Raw genomic sequence first — 27,342 nt, forward strand, 5'->3', positions numbered from 1 at the left:
ATGTGAAGCTGGGAAAGCTCAGACTCGGAGCGCCGCATGCATGTGTGCTCTCACTTCTACTCCAACACTGAACCTCCAATAAAGCATCTGTCAAACTACTCACGTTTGCAGAGGACACCAGTCTGGTTGGTCTCATCACCGACGGTGATTAGTCCATGCACAGTGGAGAGGTAGACTGGTTAGTGGCCTGGTGCAGTCGCAATAACATGGAACTCAACACAGACAAAACCGTGGAAATGGTGGTTGACTTCAGAAAACACCAAAGCCTGAAAGTTTTCATACACTGACTTTTTCCACACTTTTTTACGGTACAGCCTTAATCTAAAATGGATTAAATTGCCCCCCCCCCATCAATCTACACACAGTACCCCATAATAACAAAGCAAATACAGGTTTTTAGAAATGTTTGCTAATTTTTATAATAATAAAGAAATATTAAATTTACATAAGTATTCAGACCATTTACTCAGTACTTTGTTGAAGCACCTTTGGCAGCGATTACAGCAATTAGACTTCTTGGGTATGACGCTACATGCTTGGCACACCTATATTTGGAGAGTTTCTCTCATTCTTCTCTGTAGATCCTCTCAAGCTCTGTCAGGTCGGATGGGGAGCGTTGCTGCACAGCTATTTTCAGGTATCTCCAAAGATGTTCGTTCGGGGTCAAGTCTGGGCTCTGGCTGGGCCACTCAGAGACTTGTCCCGAAGCCACTACTGCGTTGTCTTGGCTGTCTAGACGTGGCACTAGGCATTCTGGCCAAATAGTGCAATCTTGGTTTCATCAGACCAGAGAGTCTGAGAGTCTAAGTGGCAAACTTCAAGCGGGCTGTCATGTGCCTTTTACTGAGGAGTAGCTTCCATCTGGTCACTCTACCATAAAGGCCTGATTGGTGTAGTGCTGCAGAGAAGGTTGTCCTTCTGGAAGGTTCTCCCATCTCCACAGAGGAACTCTATAGCTCTGTCAGAGTGACCATCAGGTTCTTGGTCACCTCCCTGATTAAGGTCCTTCTCCCCCGATTTCTCAGTTTGGCCGGACGGCCAGCTCCAGAAAGAGTCTTGGTAGTTCCAAACTTCTTCAATTTGTGTTCTGGGGATCTTCAATGCTGCAGACATTTTTGTATCCAACCCAGATCTGTCCCTCAACACAATCCTGTCTCAGAGCTCTACAGACAATTGCTTTGACCTCATGGCTTAGTTTTTGCTTTGACATACACTGTCAACTGTGGGATCTTATATACACAGGTGTGTGCCTTTCCAAATCATGTCCAATCAATTGAATTTCACACAGGTTAACATCAAGTTATAGATACATCATGGGTAATTCTATGGAAACAGGATGCACCTGAACTAATTTACATTTACAATAATTTCTAAAAACCTGTTTTCCCTTTGTCATTATGTGAAGATTTCTGAGGAAAATGTTTTATTTAAGCAATTTTAGAATAAGACTAACGTAACAAAATGTGGAAAAAGTCAAGGGGCATGAATACTTTCCGAATGCACTGTAGCCATACTGATACTATACATTTGTATATATGCTCATTCTCTTATAGCTCTATGCTCACACTGCCTAGTTGTATATAATGTACACTTCCGGCCCAAAGTTTTAGAACACCTCCTCATTCAAGGGTTTTTGTTTACTTTTACAATTTCCTAGATTGTAGAATAATTGTGAAGATATCAAAACAATAACACATTTGGAATCATGTAGTAACAAAAAAAAAAAGTGTTAAACAAATCAAGATATATTTTATATTTGAGATTCTTCAAATGCCACCCGTTGCCTTGATGACAGCCTTGCACATTCTTGGCATTCTCTCAACCAGCTTCATGAGGCCATCATCTGGAATGCTCTTCAATTATAGGTGTTCCTTCCTAAAAGTTCATTTGTGGAATTTCTTTCATTCTTGATGCGTTTGAGCCAATCAGTTGTGTGGTCACAAGTTATGGAGGGGTATATAGAATATAGCCCTATTTGGTAAAAGACCAAGTCTATATTATGGAAAAAACAGCTCAAATAAGCGAAAATAAATAACTAAGACATGAAGGTCAGGCAATACGGAAAATGTCATTAACTTTCAAGTTTCTTCAAGTGCAGTCACAAAAACCATCAAGCGCTATGATGAAACTGGCGCTCATGAGGACCGCCACAGGAATGGAAGACCTAGAGTTACCTCTGCTACAGCGGATAAGTTCATTAGAGTTACCAGCCTCAGAAATTGCAGCCCAAGTAAATGCTTCACATAGTTCAAATCAAATTTCATTGGTCCCATACACATGGCTAGCAGATGTTCATGCAAGTGTAGTGAAATGCTTGTGCTTCTAGTTCCCGACAGTGCAGTAATATCTAACAAGTAATCTAACAATTCCACAACAACTACCTAATACACAATCCAACGGGATGGAATAAGAATATGTACATATAAATATGTCTTGAAGTAACAGACAACATCAACTGTTCAGAGGAGACTGTGTGAATCAGGCCTTCATGGTCAAATTGCTACAAAGAAACCACTACTAAAGGACACCAATAATAAAGAAGAGACTTGCTTGGGCCAAGAAACACAAGTAATTAGACATTAGACCAGTGGAAATGTGTCTTTTGGTCTGGAGTCCAAATTTGAGATTTTTGGTTCCAACCGTCGTGTCTTTGTGAGAAGTGATGTGGGTGAACGGATGATCTCCGCATGTGTATTTCCCAGCTTAAAGCATGGAGGAGGTGGTGTGATGGTGTGGGGGTGCTTTGCTGGTGACACTGTGATTTATTTAGAATTCAAGGCACACTTAACCAGCATGGCTACCACAGCATTCTGCAGCAATATGCCATCCCATCTGGTTTGGGCTTAGTGGGACTATACTTTGTTTTTCAACAGAACACCTCCAGACTGTGTAAGGACTATTTTACCAAGAAGGAAAGTGATGGAGTGCTGCATCAGATGACCTGGTCTCCACAATCCCCCGACCTCAACCCAATTGAGAGGGTTTGGGATGAGTCGGACCGCAGAGTGAAGGAAAAGCAGCCAACAAGTGCTCAGCATATGTAGGAACTCCTTCAAGACTGTTGGAAAAGAAAGAATGCCAAGATTGTGCAAAGCTGTCAAGGCAAAGCTTGACTACTTTGAAGAATCTCAAATATAAAATATATTTTCATTTGTTTAACACTTTAGTTACTACATGATTCCATGTGTTTTTTCATAGTTTTGATGTCTTCACTATTCTACAATGTGGAAAATTGTACAAATAAAGGAAAACCCTTGAATGAGTAGGCGTTCAAAAACTTTTGACCGGTAGTGTATGTAAACTATTTTTAAACTCTGTTGTCTGTATTCTGTTTCTAAAAGTTGTCTATCACTAACAGCACTATATCACCAAGTAAAATAAAGTTGATTCTGAAATAACAACTTCACCGACGAAGATAAACACCAATGCACAACAGGAACCAGTCAAGGCGGTGAAGGTGGAGCCTTCACATTAAATGACTGGGATTTGCCTTCCTATTTGACCGACACACCCCCATCGCCTCCCCCTAGCGGGTCGCTGCCCACGGAGGCACGGGTCAGCCGGCAGACGGTACCAACAAAGGAGGGGTACAGGGTCCTGATGGAGCCCCGGGACCAGTCCCAGCGGGGGTAGAGGCGCTTGAGGACAGCGCGGCGAAACAGGATGTACACCCAGGGGTCCAGGATTTGGTTCCAGGTGGCGAAGCGAATGAAGAGCAGCAGGTAGTGGATCCGGAGTGGGCTCCCCGAAAACACAGTCTTTGTAATAAACACCTGTGGAGTGTAAGGGGAAAGAGGGAGGAATGGGTGGAGGAGAGAGAGGTAGATAGAGAGACAAAGAAAAATAAAGTTATAGGGAAAGAAATAGAAGGACAGAGAGAGAGAAAGACAGAAAAGGATGAGAGATGGATATACAGAGAGAAAAGGACAGAATAAGGAGAGACAAGGAAAGACAAACCATTTACAAACAGACAATGAGAAGGGGGAAAAAATAAAAACAACAGATAGAGGGACAGAGGAAGTGAGAGGAAGAGTGAGAGTTGTCATCAGTCATTTGAACACACAAGTGCAGCAGCTTCGGCCTTCACACAAACACACAAACATACATACACACTCAAACAGATGTCTGAGACCAGGACTCGGTCCACCCAGGGAGTACATTGCTGGGCTAATTTGGGCCAGGCCTCTGAGGCACCTAACGCAATTGTAGGATCTTAATTTGAGCCGGTTTGCTACAGCAGGAAAATAATCCTGCAGCAACAGAACATAGGAATTATGTGTACTACAAATAATGGACATTTTTTTGTATGGGTTGATACATTTTTTGCAAATCAAGTCTGTCATTTTAAAGTGGAAATCAAACTTTAGAATCCTTTTAAAACCTTGAATACACTACAAGTTGACATTTTTTAGCAACAAAAGAGTGATACAATTAAAAATCCTACATCTGTATGTCAAAAATACTAACAGACCCAAAGTGACTTCGTGTCTCAGAACTGCAGCAAACAGCCAGTGAGTCAATGCGGTCGGAGGAGTCATGCCCATACGGGGCACAAGGGCATGCGCCGTAATTTTAAATAAAATATATACACTGCGTTTCAAAATTTTGGGGTCATTCAGAAATTACCTTGTTTTTGAAAGAAAAGCACATTTTTTGCCCATAACATCAAATTGATCAGAAAGAGTGTAGACATTGTTAATGTTGTAAATTACTTTTATAGCTGGAAACGTCTGATTTATCAGCCCATTATCAGCAACCATCCCTCCTGTGTTCCAATGGCATGTGTTAGCTAATCCAAGTGTATCAGTTTAAAAAGGCTATTTGATCATTGGAAAACCTTTTTGCAATTATGTTAGCACAGCTGAAAACTGTTGTCCTGATTAAAGAAGCAATACAACTGGCCTTCTTTAGACTAGTTGAGTATCTGGAGCATCAGCATTTGTGGGTTCGATTACAGGCTCAAAAAGGCTAGAAACAAATAATTTTCTGAAATTCAGTCTATTCTTATTCTGAGAAATGAATGGTGCACAACTGAGCAAGAGTGTCTATTTTGAGAAACAGACAAGTACTCAACTGGCAGATTCATTAAATAGTACCCGTAAAACACCAACATGAATGGCAGTGTAGGGTCTGGGTGTTTCAGCAATGGGGCGGAAGTGAAATGCCCCTTCAGCAGGCGGAAGGTCTCATCAGCTGCAGGATTCCACGCCAACCTTCGAGGACCACCTCTGAGGAGAGAGGTGAGAGGAGAAGCGATGGAGCTGAAGTTCCTAAAAGTTGGCAAACCCCAAAAACCATTGTAGTCCCTTTATGGTGGTTGGGTCTGGCCATGACCTGATCACATCTACCTTTCTTTCCTCCATAACAACTCATTGCGGGCTGATCCGATATGCCAAGAAGGAGACAGCGACCTGATTGAACTGGCACTTCTCTGCTTTCACATACAAATGGTTCTCCAGGAGGCATCCCAGGACTACATGGATGTTGCCGATGTTCTACTCCAAGGTGTCCTAGTAGATCAGGATTTCGGCGATATACACGACCACCTGGCGCCCAAGCATGTCCCGAAACACCTCGTTCACAAATGCCTGAAACACCGATGGAGCATTGGTTAAACCATAAGGCATCACCAAGTACTCGTTGTGCCCAGACACTCTGCTGGTCTCGCCTTGTGCCCTTATAGTACGAACTGGCCATGGCAGACCCAGCAGACTTGGACCAGCTCCGCCACGCTGTCTCCATGCAGGGAGCCACCATTGGGAGGCATGAAGAGTTACTACAGGACCTTTTGGAAGGGCTTCGTTCCCTGACGGAATGCCACGACTAAGGGTTTAAGGATATTATGGAGCAAAATCAGGGAGTTAGTTATTAGACAGCCTGCCACCTCTGAGAACCCCCTAACACCTAGTAACCTTTTCCCTATTAGTGGTGAATGTGAAATTAAATGTGAATTTGCACAGCCTACTCCAGCTCCCCGAGAACCACGCTTACCTCCTCCGGAGCGATACTCTGGGGATCCTGGTACCTGCTGGGGTTCTGTCTCAGTGCTCTCTTATTTTTGAGCCAAAGTCATCTTTGTTTCCTTCGGACCGATAATGTCGGGAAGGGTGCTCTCCTGGGCTACGGCAGTTTGGCAGCAACAATCCAACATTTGTCATCATCTGGAGGATTTCATGGCAGAGGTGAGGAAGGTGTTCGATTATCCAGTATCCGGGAGAGAGGTGGCCCAAAAACGTATTGAATTACCTCAAGACTCCCGTAGTGTGGCAGACTACTCTGTTGACTTTCGCACGTTGGGCGCCGAGAGTGCCTGAATCCTGAGTCTCTTTTCGATACCTTTCTTCACAGATTATCCTAGATGGTAAAAGATGAGCTTGATGCTCGGGAATTACTGGTGGACCTCAATTCCCTCATCGCCCTCACCATTAGACTTGATGGACATCTAAGGGAACACAGGAGCGAGAAGAGGTCTGGCCTAGGTCACACTCATTCATCCACACAGTGGCTCGAAGGAATCCGAAGGCTGTTTTTTAGAGAGGATCCAAAGCCACCCGAGCTCCCTCGAGAATCATCGGCAACAGATGAGCTAGATACTCCCTTTCTGGGATATGTCATCATTGAGGGAAATGTCCAGATGGATCCTGGGAAGGTGAAAGCAGTGGTGGATTGGCTTCAACCTACGTCCAGGGTGCAGTTGCTACGTTTGCTGGATTTTGTTAACTTCTACCGCGGTTTCATTCGGGGTTACAGCAACCTGGCGGCCCCCCTCTCTGCACTCACCTCTCCCAATGTACCGTTCACATGGTCTCCAGCTGTCGACAGAGCCTTTGTGGACCTGAAGCATTGGTTCACCATAGCACCCATCCTCATCCATCCGGATCCGTCATGTCAATTTGTGTTGTGGTAGAGGTTGATGCTTCTGATGTTGGAGTGGGGGCCATCCTGTCCTAGTGATCTGCCTAGGACCAAAAGCTTCATTGCCTTTCCACGATCATTCTCTTGCCTACCCCGTTTGGATTGTTTAATAAATATCAAGACTCAAACCATCGGTGTCTGCATCTGGGTTTTGCCTGGTGCCCTTATACCTCTCAGATGGCGATCAAATTGTTAGCACTCCGCAGGTCCAGCTTGGTAAAACAAACTGGGCCCCGTGCAGCTGTTTAATGGCGGCCGGAACCAACTGGAGGGGGAAGAGACTTCTGTAGTCAGTACACAGAAGAAGACCCCCATCCTTGACCACGAAGATGCAGTGGTGGAAAAAGTAATGAGTAAAAGTAAAGATACCTTAATAGAAAATAACTAAAGTAAAAGTGAAGTTCACCCAGTAAAATACTATTTGAGTAAAAGTCTAAAATTATTTGGTTTTTAAGTATACTAGTAAAAGTAAATGTAAAAAATCTAAAATATACTGAAGATAAAAAGTAAAAGTATAAATTATTTCATATTCTTTATATTAAGCAAAGCAGACCACATTTTCTAGTTTTTTAACACTTCAACACTCTGATATAATTTACAAACGAAGCATGTGTTTAGTGAGTCCGCAAGATCAGAGGCTGTAGGGATGACCAGGGATGTTCTCTTAATAAGTATGTGAATTAGACCACATTTCCTAACCTGCTAAGCATTCAAAATCTAGGACTACTTTTGGGTGTCTGAAAATTTATGGAGTAAAAAGTTCATCATTTTCTTTAGAAATGTAGTGATGTAAACATTGTCAAATACCCCCAAAAACTTACTTAAGTAGTACTTTTACTTAAGGACTTCACACCACTGCGAAAAAGAAGCCAGCCAATGCAGGGGAGTCAGATGGGCGGATGAAACCTTGGAGAGCCTCCTGGATGTGCTCCTTCAAAGGCTTGGTTTCAGCCACCGACGGGGTAGATGCGGCTGCGCAGAGGCGTAGAGTCTGTAAGCAGGTCGATGGCTCAGTCCCAGGGGCAAAGAGGGAGACAGGTGGCGTGAGTCTTGGAGAAAACCTCCCAGAGATCCTGGTAAACCTCTGGGATGTCGGCCTGGAGGAAAACCACAGGATTCTCAACCTACGTGAACCACAAGGTAAGGAAAAGCAGGTCTTCCGGCATCTGGGTACCCAGGCCGTAATCTCCATCCTCGGCCAGGACATGGTGGGGTCGTGGCGTTTAGCCACGGGAGGCCGACTTTGTGTACGGGTGCCTGGATAATGAGGAAGGTGATGCTTTCTTGGTGCTGGGCTCCCACGGTGATGGTGAGTAGTGCTGTGATGTGTGTGACTGTGCCAGATCCCAGTAGTTGGTTATCCAGTGCTTGAACTGAAAACGGAGAGGAGAGCGGGTATGATGTTCAGGGAGGAGGCAAGGGCATGGTCAATAAAATTCCCCGTGGCTCCGGAGTCAAATAAAGCTGTGGAAACAACACGAGGGAGAGACAGCTATTGAAATAGGTACTAAGAAAGGTTTGTTGGAGAGTGAAGATGAATACTCACACCCTGATCTACCCCATGAGACGGATGATCATTGGACCGTCCCTCTGCTTTAGTGACTCTTGGGTTAGAACTTAGTGGACACAGTTGAAGCTGTCCCTCCTGGACACAATAGGGCCATCGCCCAGTTGTCTCCGACAGCATCACTCAGCCGTGGAGATACGCGTAGCCCCTACCTCAATTGGTTCAGGCTCTGACTCAGATCAGTCAACAAAGGAGGGATATAAGCGATGGGAGTGCTGACGCTCCCGAAGGAGGTTATCCAGACAGATGGCCGTTGCGATGAGTGCGTCCATTGAGAGTGTCATCTCGGCATGCCAGCTCTGTCTGCACCTCCTCACTCAAACCTCTTCTGAATAAGGTGCGGAGCACCAGCACATTCCATCCGCTGGATGCTGCCACAGTATGAAAGGTGAGGGCATACTCCGCAGCAGTCTGGTCCTCCTGTCGTGGTTGGAGTAGGCGCTCAGTGTTGGGAGCTCCCGTTTGATGAGCAAAATAGAGGGAGCACTGGGGGAGGAAGGCACAGCATTTGGATGGAGTCCTGTCATATTTGTCTGGAAGGGACAAACGGGCATCGCTGACCTGGGCAGACTGCTGAATGGGCTGGGGTGCTGGGTCAACTCATGGTAGAGGATCCTCCGCTCGTTGGGGGTGACTCCCTTGGGGAAGAATCTAGACGTTGAAGAACTCCGTTCCCAGGTGCGCCAGCTGATCGTGGTGTTGACGAGGTAGGTATCCCCGTTCGCCGACCATCTGGGAGACATCTTGGTTGGCTGCCGTTTCCATTCTGTGAGGCAATATTCTGTAACGTAGATGCAGATGAGTCAGGAAGCAAGTGCAGTTAATTAGTTTAATGATGAAGAACACAAAACAAGAAAATAAAGAAAAGTCCATATTTTGGTTGTGGCATGAATGATTCAGGCATTTGGATGATCAGGTTCGAGATGAGGTGAGTGAAGACAAGGGTGCTATAAAAAATTTAAAAAATCTTTGCCTCAGTCTTGACTCCTGGCACAGGATGTAAACCCAGGGGTCACATATCTGATTGAAGTTGGCTGGAGTGGCGATTTCCTATGAAAAGCCACTTGCTCAGGAGAGATCTGTCCATAACACAGCAAAAATCAGATGTCCAAACGTTTTTGGGTGAAGTTCCCATGTATTGCACATATAAAATTTAAATAGCTCCTAAACACATTCCTGTAGAAAAGGTGCAGAGAGATGCATTCTATAAGCTACGTCTGTGATACGGTAAGAACTGTATGTGCTCTCCTCTCGCCTGTGCTAACCCTTCCTGGTCACCTGTGCTACCTATACACACACACACACACCACACACACACACACAAGACAAAGCAATATAAATAATATACTCAACTAGAAAAAAATACAAATAAAAAAATAGCTTTAAAGATACCATACTTTAGACAAGTTAAACATACCAGGCAGAAGGCTACAGAGGTTAAAGGGCAATCTATAGTACAGGGACAGAGCAAACACCTCACCATTGTTCCTGTAAACAGTCAAGGGATAAGGGTGGAGAAATGCAACCACTCACAGAGAGTCATGGCCACAGACCGACCATCCACTGGACAGGTTTTTTTTTTACAATGCTTTAAAATAAAATAAAAAAATGATTATTCATGTAGGCGTGAACAAAGTGTAAAAATAACTGGGAAAAACAAGCTCACACTTCAGTCTCTGCCCGATCAAGATGAACAAGGCATCTGCGGATCACAATCAATAAGCACATGGACCTTAATGCCCCCCCCAGCAAAAACACAGAGAGAGGCTCCTCCAACCCTTAAATCACAGACTTATTTTAGTATTAATTGGAATGCCATCAGAGGATGGACAGTTTAAAGTAAGACCGGAATGGAGCCCAAGCCTCATTAAACAGTTTGGTGTTCCCACGTGAATTATATTTGATTTTTTCTAGTTTCAGAGAGCACAACAAATCCCTCACCCAATATTTATAAGATGGGGGAGCTGCCATCTTCCAGTTCTGTAGTATTAGCCGTCTAGCTAAAAGAGTTTTATAAGCAACCGTGTCCGACTGGATTCTTGATAGGGGGGTACCCATGGGCAGTACTCCAAAAAGGGCTGTAAGGGGAGACGGATCTATAACAGTGTCATATATAAATCAGAGAAACATTTAAATATTAATTCCCAGAAACCTGACAGTTTATGACAGCCCCAAAACATATGCAACAGTGTGGCTGGTTCCACTTTACATCTGACACAGGTAGGATCAAAATCAGAGAATATTCTTCCAAGTTTGGCCCCCGACCGACCAGTGGATACAGTGAACCACCTTGAATTGAATGAGGCTGTGTCTAGTGCTAAAAGAGGATGAGTGCACCCTGTGCAGCACAGATTCCCAGGCGTCTTCCCAAAGTTCCTCCCCCAAATCCTTTTCCCATCGAGTCTTTAAAGGCACCAAAGAAGGGTTCTGTAAGTCATGAATGATTGCATATACATCTGAAATTGCGCCCCTAGGAAGCTTGTTCAGCTCCAAGATGCTCTCTATAGCTGTATTCGCAGGCCTATTGGGAAATCCAGGTGTGTTAGCCCTGACAAAGTTTCTAGTCTGGAGATAACGGAAAAAGTGGGATTGGGAGAGATTGAACTTTTCCTGCAGCTGAGAAAAAGAGGCAAATGTATCATCAAAGAATAATTGGGCTAGCGAGGAGAGACCTAGTGAGTGCCAAATGCCAAAAGCCCCATCATTCAAAGATGGAGGACATAAAATGTTCTGATTGATTGGGCCTGATAGAGAAAAGCCTCGGAGGTTAAAGGCTAAACGGAACTGATTCCAAATTTTAAGAGACTACTTTACAATTGGGTTGACACACCTTTTGCCTAGGGACACTGGGAGAGATGAGCACAGCACAGAGGAAAGTGCTGCAGGTTTACACGATTCAGACTCCATCTGGACCCAGAGTGGTCTAGGGCCAGTAGGATCAGTCTGCAGCCAGTACAGAACGGCTCTGAAATTTGCAGCCCAGTAGTATGTCTGAAAATTTGGTAGAGCTCAACCCCCCAATAACATAGGCTTCTGTAAATGTTTTCTACCAATCCGTGGTACCTTGCCATCCCAATAAAATGCATGAATGTTTGATCCAGTGAAATAAAAAAAGATTTGAATAAAAATGGGTAAACATTGAAATAAATATAAACATTTGGGCAACACATTCATTTTAATGACATTAATCCTTCCGATAAGAGAAAGGGGTAGCGAATTCCAAAAAGTAAAAGATTGAAACAATCTGTCTGCTAGAGCAACAAAGTTTTCCTGAAACAAATTTGAATATTTCCTTGTCACTTTTACTCCCAAGTAAGTGAATTGATCCCGGACAATCCTAAACTGAGAACTTGCAAAAGAGCACTTTAAAGCAGCCTTGTTTACCGGAAAAAGCTCACTCTTGCCTAGATTCAGCTTGTACCCTGAGATTGATCCAAACTTTTTAAGAACAGATAGGGCACGTGGCAATGAGGTATCGGGGTTGGAGATAAACAAAAGTAGGTCGTCAGCATATAGCGAGACTTTCTGCTCCCAGCCCGCCCTGATTGTGCCTTGAATGGCATCATTAGAGCGTAGTGCAATGGCGAGAGGCTCGATTGCCAAAGCAAACAACAAGGGGGAGAGTGGGCAACTCTGTCTGGATCCGCGGTGCAAGGGAAAATAGTCAGAGGACAAGCTATTAGTCCTTACCGAAGCCATGGGGGGAAAATAAAGAATCTTTATCCACACAATGAATTTGGGGCCAAAGCCAAATCTATAAAGGGCAGCTGTTAGGTAATCCCACTCAACGCGGTCAAACGCTTTTTCGGCATCAAGTGAGACCACTACCTCCGGGTCCTCCGCGCTGGGGAGTACAGTATATTCATAAGGCGCCTAATATTGAAAAATAAATGCCTATTTCTCACTAAGCCAGTCTGGTCAGTGTATTACTTGGTGCAGCAAGCCTTCCATACGGATGGCTAAAAGCTTAGCTAGGATTTTGTAATCACAGTTTAAAAGCGAGATTGGGCGATAGGATCCACATTCCAGGGGGTCTTTGTTTTTCTTTAGTAGTAATGAAATTGAAGCCTGATAAAGACTAGGCGGTAGCTTTGAAGAATTGAGGCACTCTGCAAATAGTCGAGACAAGAATGGGCAAAGCAGACCAGAAAACGTCCTGTAAAATTCGGTTGGAAAACCGTCCGGACCCGGTGATTTACCACTTTTCATTGCGGACACTGCTGTTGCAATCTCCTCAAGTGTAAATTCTTCTTCTAGATAGTCATGGGAGTCTGTAACAATTGAAGGCATATTCAAGCCATTAAAGAAGGAGTCAATCAGCAAGGGGTCTTGAGGGGATTCAGGAGGTGTATAGCGCAGAGTAAAATGGTTTAAATTGATCATTGATCTCTTTATGTATAACTGTGGTGGCACCAGACGGGGTCCTTATTTGTGGGATTAAACGTGAGGCCTCAGATTTACAGATCTGATGCGCAAGGAGTTTACTGGCCTTGTCCATAGACTTTGTATCGAGCTCGCAAGAGTAACTGTTCAGCTTGCCTGGTAGAAAGCTCATCAAATTCAGATTGGAGTAGTTGGTGCTTTTTATGCAGATCAGAGGAAGGATCCGTAGCATACTTCTCATCCAGTGTGGCTATGGACTCGCTCAGGTCCCCAAGTCACTGGGAGCGAACTCTGTTTTGGTTGGCCGTATAAGAAATAATTTGACCACGTAGGTATGCTTTGAGACACTCCCATATGGTAGAGCAGGACATACCTGGTGTTGAATTAGTTTCTAGGAATAAGGTGATTTCACCTTCACCTTGACAAACTCCTTATCTGAGAGTAAAATGGGGTTGAGATGCCATTGATAACACATAGGAGGTCGCTGGGGAAACTCTAGTTCAAGCAATAATGGTGAATGGTCAGAGATAACAATACTCTCGTAAGTACACTGCCGAAGGTTAGGCAGAAGTTTTTTGTCCAAAAAGAAGTAATCAACCCGGGAGTATGTTTGATGAACATGAGAATAAAAGGAATATTGTCTATCTGTAGGATGTAGGAAACGCCAGGCCTCAAACATAGCATATTTCTGAAGGATTGAATAAGTAGGGCACATTTAGATGGGCCTGTATTTGTTTGTGAGGACTTGTCAAGAACTGGGGACATTTTACAGTTGAAATCCCCCCCCCCAAAATCAACAAATGAGAATCTAAATTGGGAATAGTAGACAGAAAGGAAGAAATGAAACTTGTGTCATCCCAATTGGAAGCATAAACAAGAGGGGTAGAAAACAGTTCACCGGTTACTATGACGTATCGTCCCTTAGGATCAGCAATAACCTCAGAAGCTACAAAGGGAGTAGCTTTATCAACCAGAATAGCAGCACCTCTTGATTTACTATGAAAGTTCGAGTGGAACACTTGACCAACCCAGTCCTTACGCATCCTAAAATGCTCACCAGTCCTCAAGTGAGTCTCTTGTAGAAATGCAATATTTGCATTCAAACCCTTTAAGTGTGTCAACACCCTCTTACGCTTCACCGGGTTGTTAACCCCTTTGGTATTCCAAGAAATGTACTTGATCGTATTATTTTGGCCCCTCTGGGCATTCCCGTTATTCAACCCTGTCGTTAGAGCATAGAATGGAAAAGCAATGAGCGCCCAAAACCCCCAGAATAACTTGTCTCAGAGTAATAATGTACGGTGGTAAATGTTTGGAAAAAGTACAGAAAAAAACAGATAAAAAAACTAAAAAGACAGAATGACAACATTAGAACGGAACAATTCAACCTGCCCCCCCCCACCACCTCCCCCCATCCCAGACAATACCCCCAAACGAGGTACAAGCCTAAATAGAACATGTTCTCTTCACACAGTATGTCTGTGAGAGTGCGGTCTTAAACCTAAACCCACAGTCCCGCTCTTTAAAGTTGCGTTTTGTTAGTGGATCAAGCAGCAAAAAGAAAGATTTATGTATTTAAAAAAAAAAAAAAAAAAAAAAAAAAAATAGGCGAATCCCTTGTGCAAACGGAATGACAAAAGCACCACTTGTAGATGTATATAATTGTATTCCCAGTCTTATAACAGGCATTGAGAGGGAAAATAAATTAAATGTATAAAGGCTCTCAGCCAAAAATCTAATTTGAAGTAAGGAAATCGTAGTAAGACAATCAAAAATAGTAATTATAATAGTAGTCTAGTTGAAGCTGAGACAGCTTACAACCAATACCAAAAAACTACGTGTGCGCAACTTTGAACGTTTGCTGGGCATAAAATGACGCTCAAACGTTTAAAATTAAAGTGAGGCCCCAAAAACCGTGTAGCCTCGGGAGGCATTTACTGTTAACTGGGTCAACGCAAACGGATGCAGTAAACAAATAACCAAAAATATTTTGAGTCACCGAGACAATGTGTAAACAAACTAAATAGGTGAGCGAGATAAGGCACGCACACTAGACGATCAAAACATTAGATCACCTTAAATAAGCCTGAATAGTTTCACCAACTATACAAGACTAGCCTGTTATGTCTAAGCATAATTGTACCACAAGTGGGTTACTTACTATCCACAGTACGCAAGCAACAGTTGCTGAACTGTGAGCATATTCAAGACTTCTTGATGTGACGTTGAATGTGAGCCATAGCCTCATCCGGAGATTCAAATGTGTAGTCTTTACCCTCGTGAGATATCTATAAACGGGCCGGGAATTGCAGTCCATACTTCACACTTGGATGGTCCCGAAGTACTCGTTTGGCCTGTCCGAAAGCTGCACGCTGCCTGGAAACAGTGGGGGAGTAGTCCTGGTAGATGGAAAAGCTCTGTCCTTGAAAGCTCAGAGTGGTATTGCGGGCTCGTCGGAGGATCTCCATCTTCTCATGAAAAAAGTGCACTCGAAGAATTATGTCACGGGGCCTCTCCCCATCCCGGGGCTTTGGGCGCAGCGACCGGTGGGCTCGATCAATCAGGGGCTTTTCATCTAAGGCAAGAACATCCTTCAGCAGCCCCGAAAAGAAATCCGTGGTGCGATGCATTTCGGAGGACTCTGGGACCGATACAAGTCTCAGATTATTGCGGCGAGAGAATCCCTCTAGACTCACGCTGCTATCCTTCACCTTTTTCAAATCCGCAGCCCCCGGTTATCATTTCAGCGCCGCCAGGCCAAGCCGCGCCCCCGGTTAAAAGTGTGCGTCCCCGGGCCCTCAGACTCAGGAGAGGGCGGTGATGAGAGCGGGTCTTGTAGACCGGGTTTCCTCAAAGTCATGCTTTTGGCCTTATGTTTGGTCGACATGCTGACATTCGGAAGCAAAGTAGTCTTGTTTTTTACGGAAAGGGATCACCAAATTAATATTTGAAAATAAATACGGTTCCGCTGCAGAATTCACATAAACTTTAAGAATACCACGGGAGCAAACGGAAAACACGTCAGTCGCACATGGCGTCCCCTACCATACCCCTCCATAGTAACATTTGACAAAAATATCTAAAGACACAGAAGCAGCAAACTTTGTGGAAATTAATGTGTGTGTCATAGTCAGCAGACAATGATGGTACATTGCATTCAATTTGAAATCCGCAGCAGGTGAAACAGCGGCACTATTCTCCCCAGGCCCATTTGTTACTGTTTTGTCTTGAAAATGGGGCAGAGGAGCATCCTGCATCGTGGTAAAAAAAAGATCATAGAACCGCAGGGTGTGTACTATCGCATGTGCAATCATGTGCAACGATGTCAGGGGGGTTGTTGTTTAAGTCTATGTTGTAGTAATATCAAAAACGGACATGACAGTTTTACAGCTAAGGATTCCAGCTTAGAAATGACAAACTTTCTCACAAATACTGAGTGATGATTAAAATGTGTTTGAAAGGATATCATGTTCCCCTGACCTACGTGCATTTATACTGTACAGTGCCTTCAGAAAGTATTCACACGCCTTGACATTTTCCACATTTTGTTGTGTTACAGCTTGAATTTAAAATGGATTAAATTGAGATGTATTGTCACTGGCCTACACACAATACCCCATAAAGTCAAAGTGGAATTATGATTTCAGAAATAATAAAAAAAATAAAACAGTGGAAATGTCTCGAGTCAAATAGTATTCAATGCCTTTGTTATGGCAAGCCTAAATAAGTTCAGGAGTACAAATTTGCTTAACAAGTCACATAAGTCGCATGGACTCACTCTGTGTGCAATAATAGTGTTTAACACGGTTTTGAAATGACTACCACATACAATCATCTGTAGGGTCCCTCAGTCGAGCAGTGAATGTCAAACACAGATCAACCACAAAGACCAGGGTGGTTTTCCAATGCCACACAAAGAAGGGCACGTAATGTTATTAATGACAATTTGGATTGTGTATCAATACACCCAGTCACTACAAAGATACAGGCGTCCTTCCTCACTATCACGTTTCAGGGAAGACCCAGATGTAGACAATGTCAAAGTAATACAAGTTTATTACTAGAAGAGGGGGCAGGCAAAACGGCATGTCGATGGCATGCAGAGGTCAGTAATCCATATCAGAGTTCAAAAGGTACAGAACAGCAGGCAGTCTCGGGGTCAGGGCAGGCAGAGGTCCAATAATCCAGTGTGGTGTGACAAGGTACAGAAACGGCAGGCAGGCTCAGGGCAGGCGGAATGGTGAAAACTAGAAAACTGGAACTAGAAACAGACAGGCGCAAGGGAAAACCGCTGGTAGGCTTGACAAATAAACATGAACTGGCAACAGACAAACAGAGAACACAGGTATAAATACAATGGGGAAGATGGGAAACACCTGGAGGGGGGTGGAGACGAGCACAAAGACAGGTGAAACAGATCCGGATGTGACACCAACTCAGTTGCCAGAGAGGAAAGATTCCGCTCAGGGATTAAACCATGAGCCAATGGTGACTTTAAAACAGTGAGAGAGTTTAATGGCTGTGAAAACTTAGGATGGATCAACAACATTGTAGTTACTCCACAATATTAACCTACATGACAGAGTGAAAGAAGGAAGCATGTATAGAATAAAAATATTTAAAAACATTAATCTGTTTGCAATAAGTCACTTAAGTAAAACTACAAAGCATTGTGTTTGGGGCAAATCAAACATGACACATCACTCTTCATAATTTCAAGCAAGGTGGTGGCTGCATCATGTTATGGGTATGCTTGTAGGCTAAAGGATAAGGACTAGGATAAAAATAAATGAAATAGAGCTAAGTAGAGGCAAAATCCAACAAAAAAACCCTGATTCAGTCTGTTTTCCAACAGATACTGGGTTGACAAATTCAACTTTCAGCAGGACAATAACCTAAAACAAGGCCAAATATACACTGGAGTTGTTTATCAAGACATCATTGATTGTTCCTGAGTGGCGTAGTTAGTTTTGACTTAAGTCGGCTTGAAAATCTATAGCAAAACTTGAAAATGGCTGTCTAGCAATGATCAACAACCAATTTAACAGAGCTTGAAGAATTTTTTAAAGAATAAATATTGAACAATCCAGGTCTGCAACGCTCTTAGAGCCTTACCCAGAAGTACTCACAGCAGTAATCGCTGCCAAAGGAGTGTGAATACTTGTGTAAATTAGATATCTGTATTTCATTTTCAATACATTTTCAAACATTTCTAAAAACATGTTTTCACTTTGTCATTAAGGGGTATTGTGTGTAGATGGGTGAGAAAAATCAACAATTTTATTCATTTTGAATTCAGGCTGTAACAAAACAAAATGTTAAATAAATCAAGGTATATTAATACTTTCTGAAGGCCCTGTATGTACTTTTTATTGTGTGTGCATGTGTTGACAGAGTGCCATAGGCTGCCACTTACCAGCAGGGGGCACCAGCAGATGGAAGCGATCATCATGATCCAGATAAGCTGCACCATCATCTCCACCTCGTAGTCGCGGCGCCTCTGCCTAGCGTCCTGGCTGCAGCACACCTTAACCAGGGTCACCACGCTTATTGTATTGAGCAGGAAGGACACGGCGATGGACAGCAGCCCTACCAGTGAGAAAAGCAGGCAAAAGGCCATGTCGCTTGCCTCTGAGCTAATTTTAAAGAAGCACCAGGAGCCCGGTATCTGCATGTGGTAGCTCCCAACACCAACCAGGGGCAGCAGTGAGATGCACCCTGCCCCTGCCCATACCAGCAGCACTATGGACACTGCCCGCGACTTGGTCATCATGCTGGTCGAGCGGGCGAACGGCCAATTGATGCCCACGAAACGCTCCATGGCCATGGTGGCTCCCAGCAGAAGCGGGCACAGGCCGTAGAAGACCATAGACATGCCCATGAAGTTGCAGAAGTGGCAGTGCGGGTCCAGGAGGCGCCAGTTGAACTGGGTGAAGTGGAAGGAGACCACGATGGAGCCGGTGACCAGGAGGCCCATGAAGTCGGTAAACACCAGGCCACAGAGGAAGATGAGGAAGGAGGAGCGCGACCGGCTTTGCGTGCGTAGGAAGGACTTCAGGAGGACCACGAAGGCGATGAGGTTGAAGGTGAGGCCCAGTGCACTAAACACTGATGAGAAGTAGGCGGAAGCAATGGTGTGGGTGTAGTTGAAGGGGGGACTGTTGATGGAAAAGCACAGTGGGGTCGACTCGTTAGAGTGGTTCATGGTGGCTGGAGGAGGTTTGGCTATTCCCAACGCACTTCAGAAGAGAAGGAAGAACTAGTCCATTTTGAAGATTTCCATTGTCTTTTTTCTTCACCCTGACAAATGAGAAGACAGAATTTTGGCTTAGTCAGAAATGTGTAGACAAATTTATGAAATTTCAGTTGACCTCAGAGGACAGAATCATAAACGGTGTACACTTCCATTCAGCAGAGACTATATAATATGTTGTGGCTGAATTGTTGTGGCTGAGTAATTATTCTAAAACTGGAATAATTACACTCGACTGACCTCGAAAACTACTTACAGCTTTCAAACATCTAGTTTCTGATGAAAAACATGGAAACTGTCTGGGAATTGCCAGAGACCTCACGATACGATATCATGATACTTAGGTGCCGAGACGATGTATTGTGATTCTTAAGATTCTACATGTATTTATGATACGATACTGCAATTGTATTGCAATTTGATGTTCCAAACGTATTGCTTACTATATGTCTACTGCAGAGAGACAAGAGAGAGCCTGAGAACATTTGTTTTGGCTTGGGGAGCAAGGGTGGGTAAGGATGGGAGGGAGGGACAAGCTTGGCTTGGGGGTGGGGCAAGGGGGAGTAAAGGTGGGAGGTGGGAATAAGCTTGGCTTGGGTGGGGTAAAGGGGGGAGAACAGGGAGGAGGTGGTGGAGTGGGATGGATTTGGTTCGGGAGAGAGAGAATTAAGGACTTAAATGTATAATAATATATTTTTTACATCTTGTAAACCCATTGTAAAATGAATATGAGTTCTGGACAGATTAGGAAAGGATGTTGAATCATTAGTATTCCTTGTTTGTTATTAGAACTAAGATGTATTGGTGGTTATTGGTGAGAAAGGAGAGGGGCTGTCTGGGGGATTGGGATGGGGTGACTGGGAGGGCATCAAACACTTCTCTGAGGTGTTCGTGGGGCCTACACACATCCCATTTGAGTCTCTCAGAGGATCAACTCACCCCAAGTAGACCCCCACCATCCACTATACTTTACAAAACAACCACAGTACTTAAGTGGCAGTCCTTCTTCAAACGTACAGTCAAAAGTCTGGACACACCTATTCATTCAAGGGTTTTTCTATATTTTTCTTTTTTCTACATTGCAGAATAATAGTGAAGACATCAAAACTATGAAATAACATATGGAATCATGTACTAATATATATATATATATATTAGATTCTTCAAATTAGCCACCCTTTGCCTTGATGACAGCCTTGTACATTTTTGGCATTCTTTCAACCAGCTTCACCTCGAATGCTTTTCCAACCGTCTTGAAGGAGTTCCCACATATGCTGAGCACTTTATGGCTGCTTTTACTTCACTCTGCAGTCCAACTCATCCCAAACCATCTCAATTGGGTTGAGGTCAGGTGATTGTGGAGATCACTCGCCTTCTTGGTCAAATAACCCTTAGGCTGGAGGTGTGGTGGGTCATTGTCCTGTTGAAAAACAAATGCTAGTCCCACTAAGCGCAAACCAGGTGGGATGGCGTGTCACTGCAGAATGCTGTGGTAGCCATGCTGGTTATCATTGACAGTGTTACAAGCAAAGCACATCATCACACGTCCTCTTCCATGCTTCACGGTGGGAACCACACATGTGGAGATCATCCGTTCACCTACTCTGCATCTCACAAAGACATGGTGGTTGGAACCAAAAATCGTACATTTTTACTCGTCAGACCAAAAGGACAGATTTACACCGGTTTAATGTCCATTGCTCGTGTTTCTTGGCCCAAGCAAGTTGCTGAAAATAAATGCAGTTGATAGTGAGAGGACATTTATTTTTTGCAGAGTTTATAAGTTTGTTTTGTTTTTGGAATTTAAAAAAAAGACTTATTTTTTTTTATTTAACCTTTATTTAACCAGGAAGGCCAGTTGAGAACAGGTTCTCGTTTACAACTGCGACCTGGCTAAGTTAAAGCAAAGCAGTGCGACAAAAAACAACACTGAGTTACACATAAACAAACTTAGTCAATAACACAAAAGAAAAGAAAAATCTATGTACAGTGTGTGCAAATGTAGAAGAGTAGGGAGGTAGGCAATAAATAGACCATAGAGGCAAAATAATGACAATTTAGCATTAATACTGGAGTGATAGATGTGCAGCTGATGCTTAAAGTTAGAGAGGGAGATATAAGACTCCAGCTTCCTTGATTTTTGCAATTCATTCCAGTCATTGGCATATTTATATATTATCAGAAAAGGTAAATGATTTGGTAAGAGGAAATGTAAAATAAATCAATGACAGAATTAAAAAGTAATTTTGGACTGACCAGTGTAGATAGTTTCAAATACATGCAACTTAAGTTTACATATCAGAAAATATCGATTTGAAATGTTTTGGTCATCAGAGCAACCTTGAGGGAATCTTATTTGAGTCAGAAAATGATGTTCATATGATAAGGAAGATATACAAAACCTTGTAGAGAGCATATCCAACTGAATGTCTCTTAGAAAAATATATCAACTATTGGAACCAAGATGGAGGGAAAGGTGGAGCATAACTAAAGAAATTACAGTTTAAAAAAATGTAGGCTTAATCCAGTAGAAGATCATGTACATAATGTATTATACAAGAAACAAAACTAAGTAAATTAGTTTTGATCAGTCATGGAAATAAAAGTGCTGAAAACATGTCTAAATTTAGTATTAAAAATAAGATGGAGAACAAGCTATAGGATGAAAAATAGAGGCAGGCATATAGCCGACTACCACTAGCTGACGCTATATATATTTTAAATTGAAATATGTAACTGTATCAATCCCCCCCACTACTGAAAAAAATTCCATAGCCTGGTGGAACCAGCCTGATTGCTACATTTACACTTTTATTAAACAGAGTGATCAGGCTGTTGCCACCTGGCTTATCTTAACATGCGGACACTGTTTAAACAGCAGACCCCTTACAAAAAAAGATTGCCGTTTTGAAACTGCAGTAAAAAAGCAATAACTGCAGTTGACTGTGATACTTTGAATGCAGTAATTGCAGAATAACTGGAGTGTACTGCAGTTGAACATCAGTTATACTGCACTCTATCTACAGTTACACTGCAATAAAAAAAAGGTTATTTTGGAGGCAGTATTTGCAGTCTAATGCAGTTATACTGCACTTTAACTATCATGGTTCCTCCTGGCACCAGGGGGCGGCAGAGACCGCCCTAGAGACTTTTATTGGACTCAGATGTGTCTTATTATTTCATGATTGTTTCCCTATTAAAAGAGTTGCGTTTTCTGTTTTCCTATGTAGCAGAAGCTTGAATTGTTTACCGTGTGCGGTCATTTCCTGAGTGAGTTTGAGAGACGTTTTATTTTTTCCCCAACTGTACTGTGATCCTGCGGCTACGGTTTCTCAGTAAAGTATTGTGTTTATCTTTAACCACGGATTCTACGTCTGGTCTTTTCTCTGCACCTTGGTCCAACCTTACCACGTCACACTAACTGCAGTTATATTGGATTCTGACTGCAATCTTTTTTCATATTGGGATAATCTATCCCAAACCACTAATTCATATGATTAACGGTGTTAGTGTTAAATAACACTATGTAAAAACAAATGTTTAATGTTGCAGTTATAACAAGGTTGGTAGCAACATGTGAAAATAGTTGTCTTGATTTTTATTTTTAGGGTGGATTATCCCTTTAATCAAGCCTTTCTAGACAACTATAATTTATGGTTGATCGAGACTTTAACCCCATGGATTCCATAGTGTGGGAGCTAGTGAACACAAACATAACTGTCATAGCCTATAGTTTCTCTTGGCAGGAAATGCAGCTATGTTATGTTACGTCAAAATGTACTTAATGATGTCCTTAATTAAAACGGACTTTGAGGTCAGTTTGCTAGTCATTCACTATTGCCATCAAAGAAACTGGAAATTACAAAGCCTACCGGTAAAATTAGAGACTATCATGGGGACATACTGGAGGCGCAAATAGTGAATGCTAACAGAATTTGAGGATGGTTGTTATACAACCCCAGGAAACACATATGCACTATCAAATTCTACCCTTTAAACATATTTTGGCTTGGACCTGAAATATCCAAAATGGAAAAAACAGGAAACAGATTCTCCAAATGACATCCTAGAATGCTATCACTGAGGAACATGTTCTAAATGCAATGAAGGTATGAACCCAAATCACTGCGGCCAGAACGTCATATGCTCTAGTAGATCATATATATAAGAAAACGTATCAGAGAAGTTCACCAATCAAATATTGAACACAGAGAGAGAAAGGGTTCAGCTTAATATTAGTGGCTTAGTAGATATTTGGGGTTGCTGAGATGTATAGTAAACAAAATCAATAACTACGAGACCCTTCCAGCTATGGCTTGACCCCCGGTCTTTCTGGGACCAGGATGCAAACCGGTATCAGGTATCGCCTGTATTCCTTGAAGGAATGGCATGCATTATGAGGGAGATGTTGCAACCAGGCTCCAGTCTTCCCTGTCTACCTCCATGATTTGACTACACCGTCACGAGAGTAATTACACTGAAGCACTCAGCCACTATCATAATCCTCATTTCTGTACTCATTCAATTTTGTTTTCCAACTAATGAGAGTCAATTACCACTGGATAAATGCACCAAAAAGAGAGAGGACAGGAAATTAAAGACGACAACTAGTATTACAACAATTATTCATTACAACAGGAATAACAGTGCATGTATGGATTGCATGCCTTAGTTGCAGTCCACCTCTAAATGGCCTAAATTACGAGATTATGCTTTTCCTTTTAAGATCATGAGGTCAGGAAAAGCTTAAATCATGGCGCTATCATCTAATGTAGTCAGTCTCCAATTTCCTTGCAATTTCTAGTAGTTAGGAAAGCAGCATCTTTCCATAATAACAAAAATTGGGTTTGATAATCACATTTTGAATATGAAATCTGATATTATTGTCTGCCAGATGCCCTCTCATCGGTGTTAACAATCGGTCTCTAAATCTACTAGAAAATACTATCAAATGCTCAACAGTTTTAGAGAATAGGCAGCAGGATAAGTAAGCCATCATTGTAAATAAGAATGTGGTCTTAACTGACTTGCCTAGTTAAATAATGGTTAATTTTTTTATTTTTAAGAAAACAAATAAACTGGCAACAGGTGCGCAGTCAACAGTTTTATGACATGTGAATTTAGATTTGAGTTTTATGTAAGAGCTTTCAAATTGTTTAAATGAGAACAGTTTACGGTAATGTATAGTTTTATAAGTCTGGCTGTGGTCAATTTACAGTAGCCTAACCAGTTTAAAATAGCCTATAGGGCGTACTGCATCATTGTCACATGACCTGGGGGTCTGCCCTATATTCCCTCAGCCCAATTTTCACTCAGTACCCACAGAACCAATTTCAATCAAATTGGCACAAATATGTATTGTTACAAGGTAGAAAAATCTGGATTATTTTCAGCATCCATGAATATGTAAGCGTATGGGACCTACTGAATATGTTCAATCATTATGACCATGAACTTTTGTCAATATTACAGCAGAATTGCATTTTCTGAGATTACTCAAGTAAAAACAGTTTAATGCTTTCTCTGAGCAGTTTTTATTTTCAAAGTACAAAAATGATGTTACAATAAACATACATCTGATCTGTTATTGATCATCCTTATTTATTGATTCAAGCAACAGTGAATCAAGTTACCAAAAGATCTGTGTACCTCAAGGATGTGAAAAATATTTTTTACCCCTCCTAAACAGGGTTACAATCTGTTTTTCCTCTCATTTGGCTTGCTAACGCCTGGTTTAGAAGATAGAACTGAGGGAACACAAGGCTGAGTAAAGATGGGGCTGAGGGAACATAGCGTGAGGGAAATACAGAGGAAACGTAGAGCTGAAGGAACATGGGGCTGAGGAAACATACATGCCAGCTAGCATAACGTTCTGAGATCCATACGTTTCTTAGAGCTTGGTGAGAGCGTGGTTGTCCTATGGTTATTTTGCATACTATACTATACTTCCCACAATGTTCTGGGAATTGCTTGCCATGGAACATTCTCAACACATTTAAGAAACTTGACAAAATAATGTTATTTTCTTCGCATTTCATTACTTTAACAGAACGTTTCCTAAAAGTATATTTTTTTCTGTATTTTTCCTCCTGTATTGTATCCAAATATTCAGAATAACCATATCAAAGTAAATTTGGAGTCACGCAATGATATGGCGTGTGTTACAAATGTGCTAGCTGGGATGGTCCCATGGCCAGTTCTACCCTTATTGTTTTAGGCTAAGCTTGGGATTGCTAGACAGTTTGACACAATTAATTCGAAAATACAATTCCATCACGAGGCTGTAAGAACAGCAATACGCAAACAAAACACATCTATAGTACACTCAATTTAAAAAAAGACATAATTTCTTAGTGAAATTGTTTACAATACCATTTCATGTAGACTAGGCACAAGCAGAACAACTTACAGTATTGTCCACTGGAAGAAGATACAGCCCATAGGCTCCGTAAATATGTTAAAGAGACATAACTTTGTGAATATTTGAATAGTCTAGAACTAGAATAGCCTACAATGACCTGTTAATTTCGGTTTAAAAAAAACTAACACGTAACCTACCTTTCCACAGCAGAGCGTCGCTGTCAAACACAAGTCATCAGGCGAAGTTGACGGCACCTCATCTAATCGATTCCTCGAGTCCTTGCCCGCCGACTCGCATTTCTGGGTGTCAAAGATTCGGAATTGACTCCTCGACTCCTAAGATTCAGTATTTTTTGCAACGGAGGAAACTATTTACCTTGTATATTTCAAAAACAAAACTCACAGCAAAGAAAGAGCGAGCTTAGCGATAGATAGAGATGCAGACAGTCGGAACCGTGCATCGGTAATCATAAAATGTAGGCTATAGGAATTTCTTGTCTTGTAATGTAGGGACAATCAATGAGTGGGCTGAGCTATTCTACACACAACAGACCGAAGACCAAACACTAGCGAAGAGGAGCAGGCGAGGGAGAGAGAGGATCAGGGCAGGCAGACAGGCAGTCAGTGCCGTTCGCATAGGCTATATCTTGGTCATCTGTATCTAACAAAGCCTAAAATATACTTTTGGTCAATTTACAAGGCAATCACTATGGTGTACGGTTAAGGTATTATTCGTTGTACCAGTGAATTTAAGTTGAACATCGCCAAATGTACCAGTTTAATTAGGCCTACATTTGCAATAAAATGTGTGTTCTATAGTTTAGGCTATTTAATTCAACCCTAAAGGTTTTGCTCCAACCCCACTTTTAACTAACCTGATTCAGTTTATCATCCAGCTAATTAATTAATCAGATGCCCTAGATTAGGGTTGGAGAACCTAACGAATGGTAGCTCTGCCATGGATGGATCACTAAAATAATCAGTATGATCACACTTCAATTTAAATGCACTGAACAAAAAGATAGTTTGGAAAAACGAACTCATCTTGTGTGAATCGTCCTCTGGAATAACGCATATCCTTGGATAATAATTACCAATCCAACGTCTCTAGTAACACCCATCCAAATAGGGCTATAACCAGTGGTGTAAAGTACTTAAAAATACTTTCAAGCACTACTTATTAAGTCGTTTTTTGGGGTATCTGTACTTTACGTTACTATTTATATTTTTGACAACTTTTACTTCACTACATTCCTTAAAAGTATGTACAGATACCCCCCAAAACTACTTGTGGTCGTTTACACCACTGCACTTGCCTTAATCACGGTGTGTCTCGTATCAATTCCACAGTGTCCCCAAGATAGTGCGTGTGGTTATGATGTCATAATAGTCGTAGGCCTACGTTAGGTAACGGACCTCACGAGAGACACCTGTATATGAAAACATACATAATTGATAGAACCATGCAAAATGCCTCTAAAGTTCCCGGAAGAAAATGGGATTGGCTCTGGCAAACATCCAAATATTCTCAGAGCAACATTTTAAAGTAGGCAGCAGTGAGAGACGCAAAATCGATGATTGAATCGTTGAAAGGTCTTGGAGATAAAGTGAGAATAGAACTATGTGTTTACAGCTGTGAAATGTGACTCACGGAAAGTGATTTTCAGAAAAAAAAGTCCTAAGTGCTTTTTGCTTTACACTCCATTAGACCATAGCTCCATAGAGGCCCAAGTCAAAACAACTTCCCACATATTGGTCACTGATGACCATGAGTATCACAACAAGTGTGAAATATTTTGGTTATAAAACAGATGCACACACTCACAAACACAGTTACGAAACCAATAACTAGCCTACTGATTTT

General features: G+C 42.3%; 1 protein-coding gene across 2 annotated transcripts; it reads right to left on the bottom strand.

The window, feature by feature from the left end:
• Positions 1-345: 345 nt before the first annotated feature.
• LOC118386941 (thromboxane A2 receptor-like) lies at positions 346-26,551 on the bottom strand. Of its 2 annotated transcripts, XR_004826315.2 has the most exons (5): positions 25,677-26,551; positions 18,282-19,165; positions 8,462-9,263; positions 7,737-8,288; positions 3,637-3,773 (listed from the first exon to the last, which is right to left on the bottom strand). XR_004826315.2 is itself a non-coding variant. In XM_035774976.2 (3 exons), exons 2-3 carry the CDS (start codon positions 19,068-19,070, stop codon positions 3,495-3,497), a joined length of 1,068 nt encoding a protein of 355 aa, XP_035630869.1. In that variant the 5' UTR covers positions 19,071-19,165; positions 25,677-26,549; the 3' UTR covers positions 346-3,494. The 2 variants fall into 2 exon arrangements, 1 of the variants encoding a protein (XP_035630869.1); XM_035774976.2 differs by lacking the exons at positions 7,737-8,288; positions 8,462-9,263 and having other exon boundaries at positions 346-3,773; positions 25,677-26,549.
• Between the last annotated feature and the right edge of the window lie 791 nt (positions 26,552-27,342).

This window comes from Oncorhynchus keta, chromosome 1, assembly GCF_023373465.1.
Source record: "Oncorhynchus keta strain PuntledgeMale-10-30-2019 chromosome 1, Oket_V2, whole genome shotgun sequence".
In the NCBI taxonomy this organism is placed as follows: domain Eukaryota; kingdom Metazoa; phylum Chordata; class Actinopteri; order Salmoniformes; family Salmonidae; genus Oncorhynchus; species Oncorhynchus keta.

Excerpts from the sequence above, each read along its gene's own strand:
- LOC118386941 (XM_035774976.2), bottom strand. The coding sequence starts at position 19,070 with ATGAACCACTCTAACGAGTCGACCCCACTGTGCTTTTCCATCAACAGT. Across the intron at positions 3,774-18,281 it reads TCTGCTGGTGCCCCCTGCTG|GTGTTTATTACAAAGACTGT; the intron begins GTAAGTGGCAGC and ends TACACTCCACAG.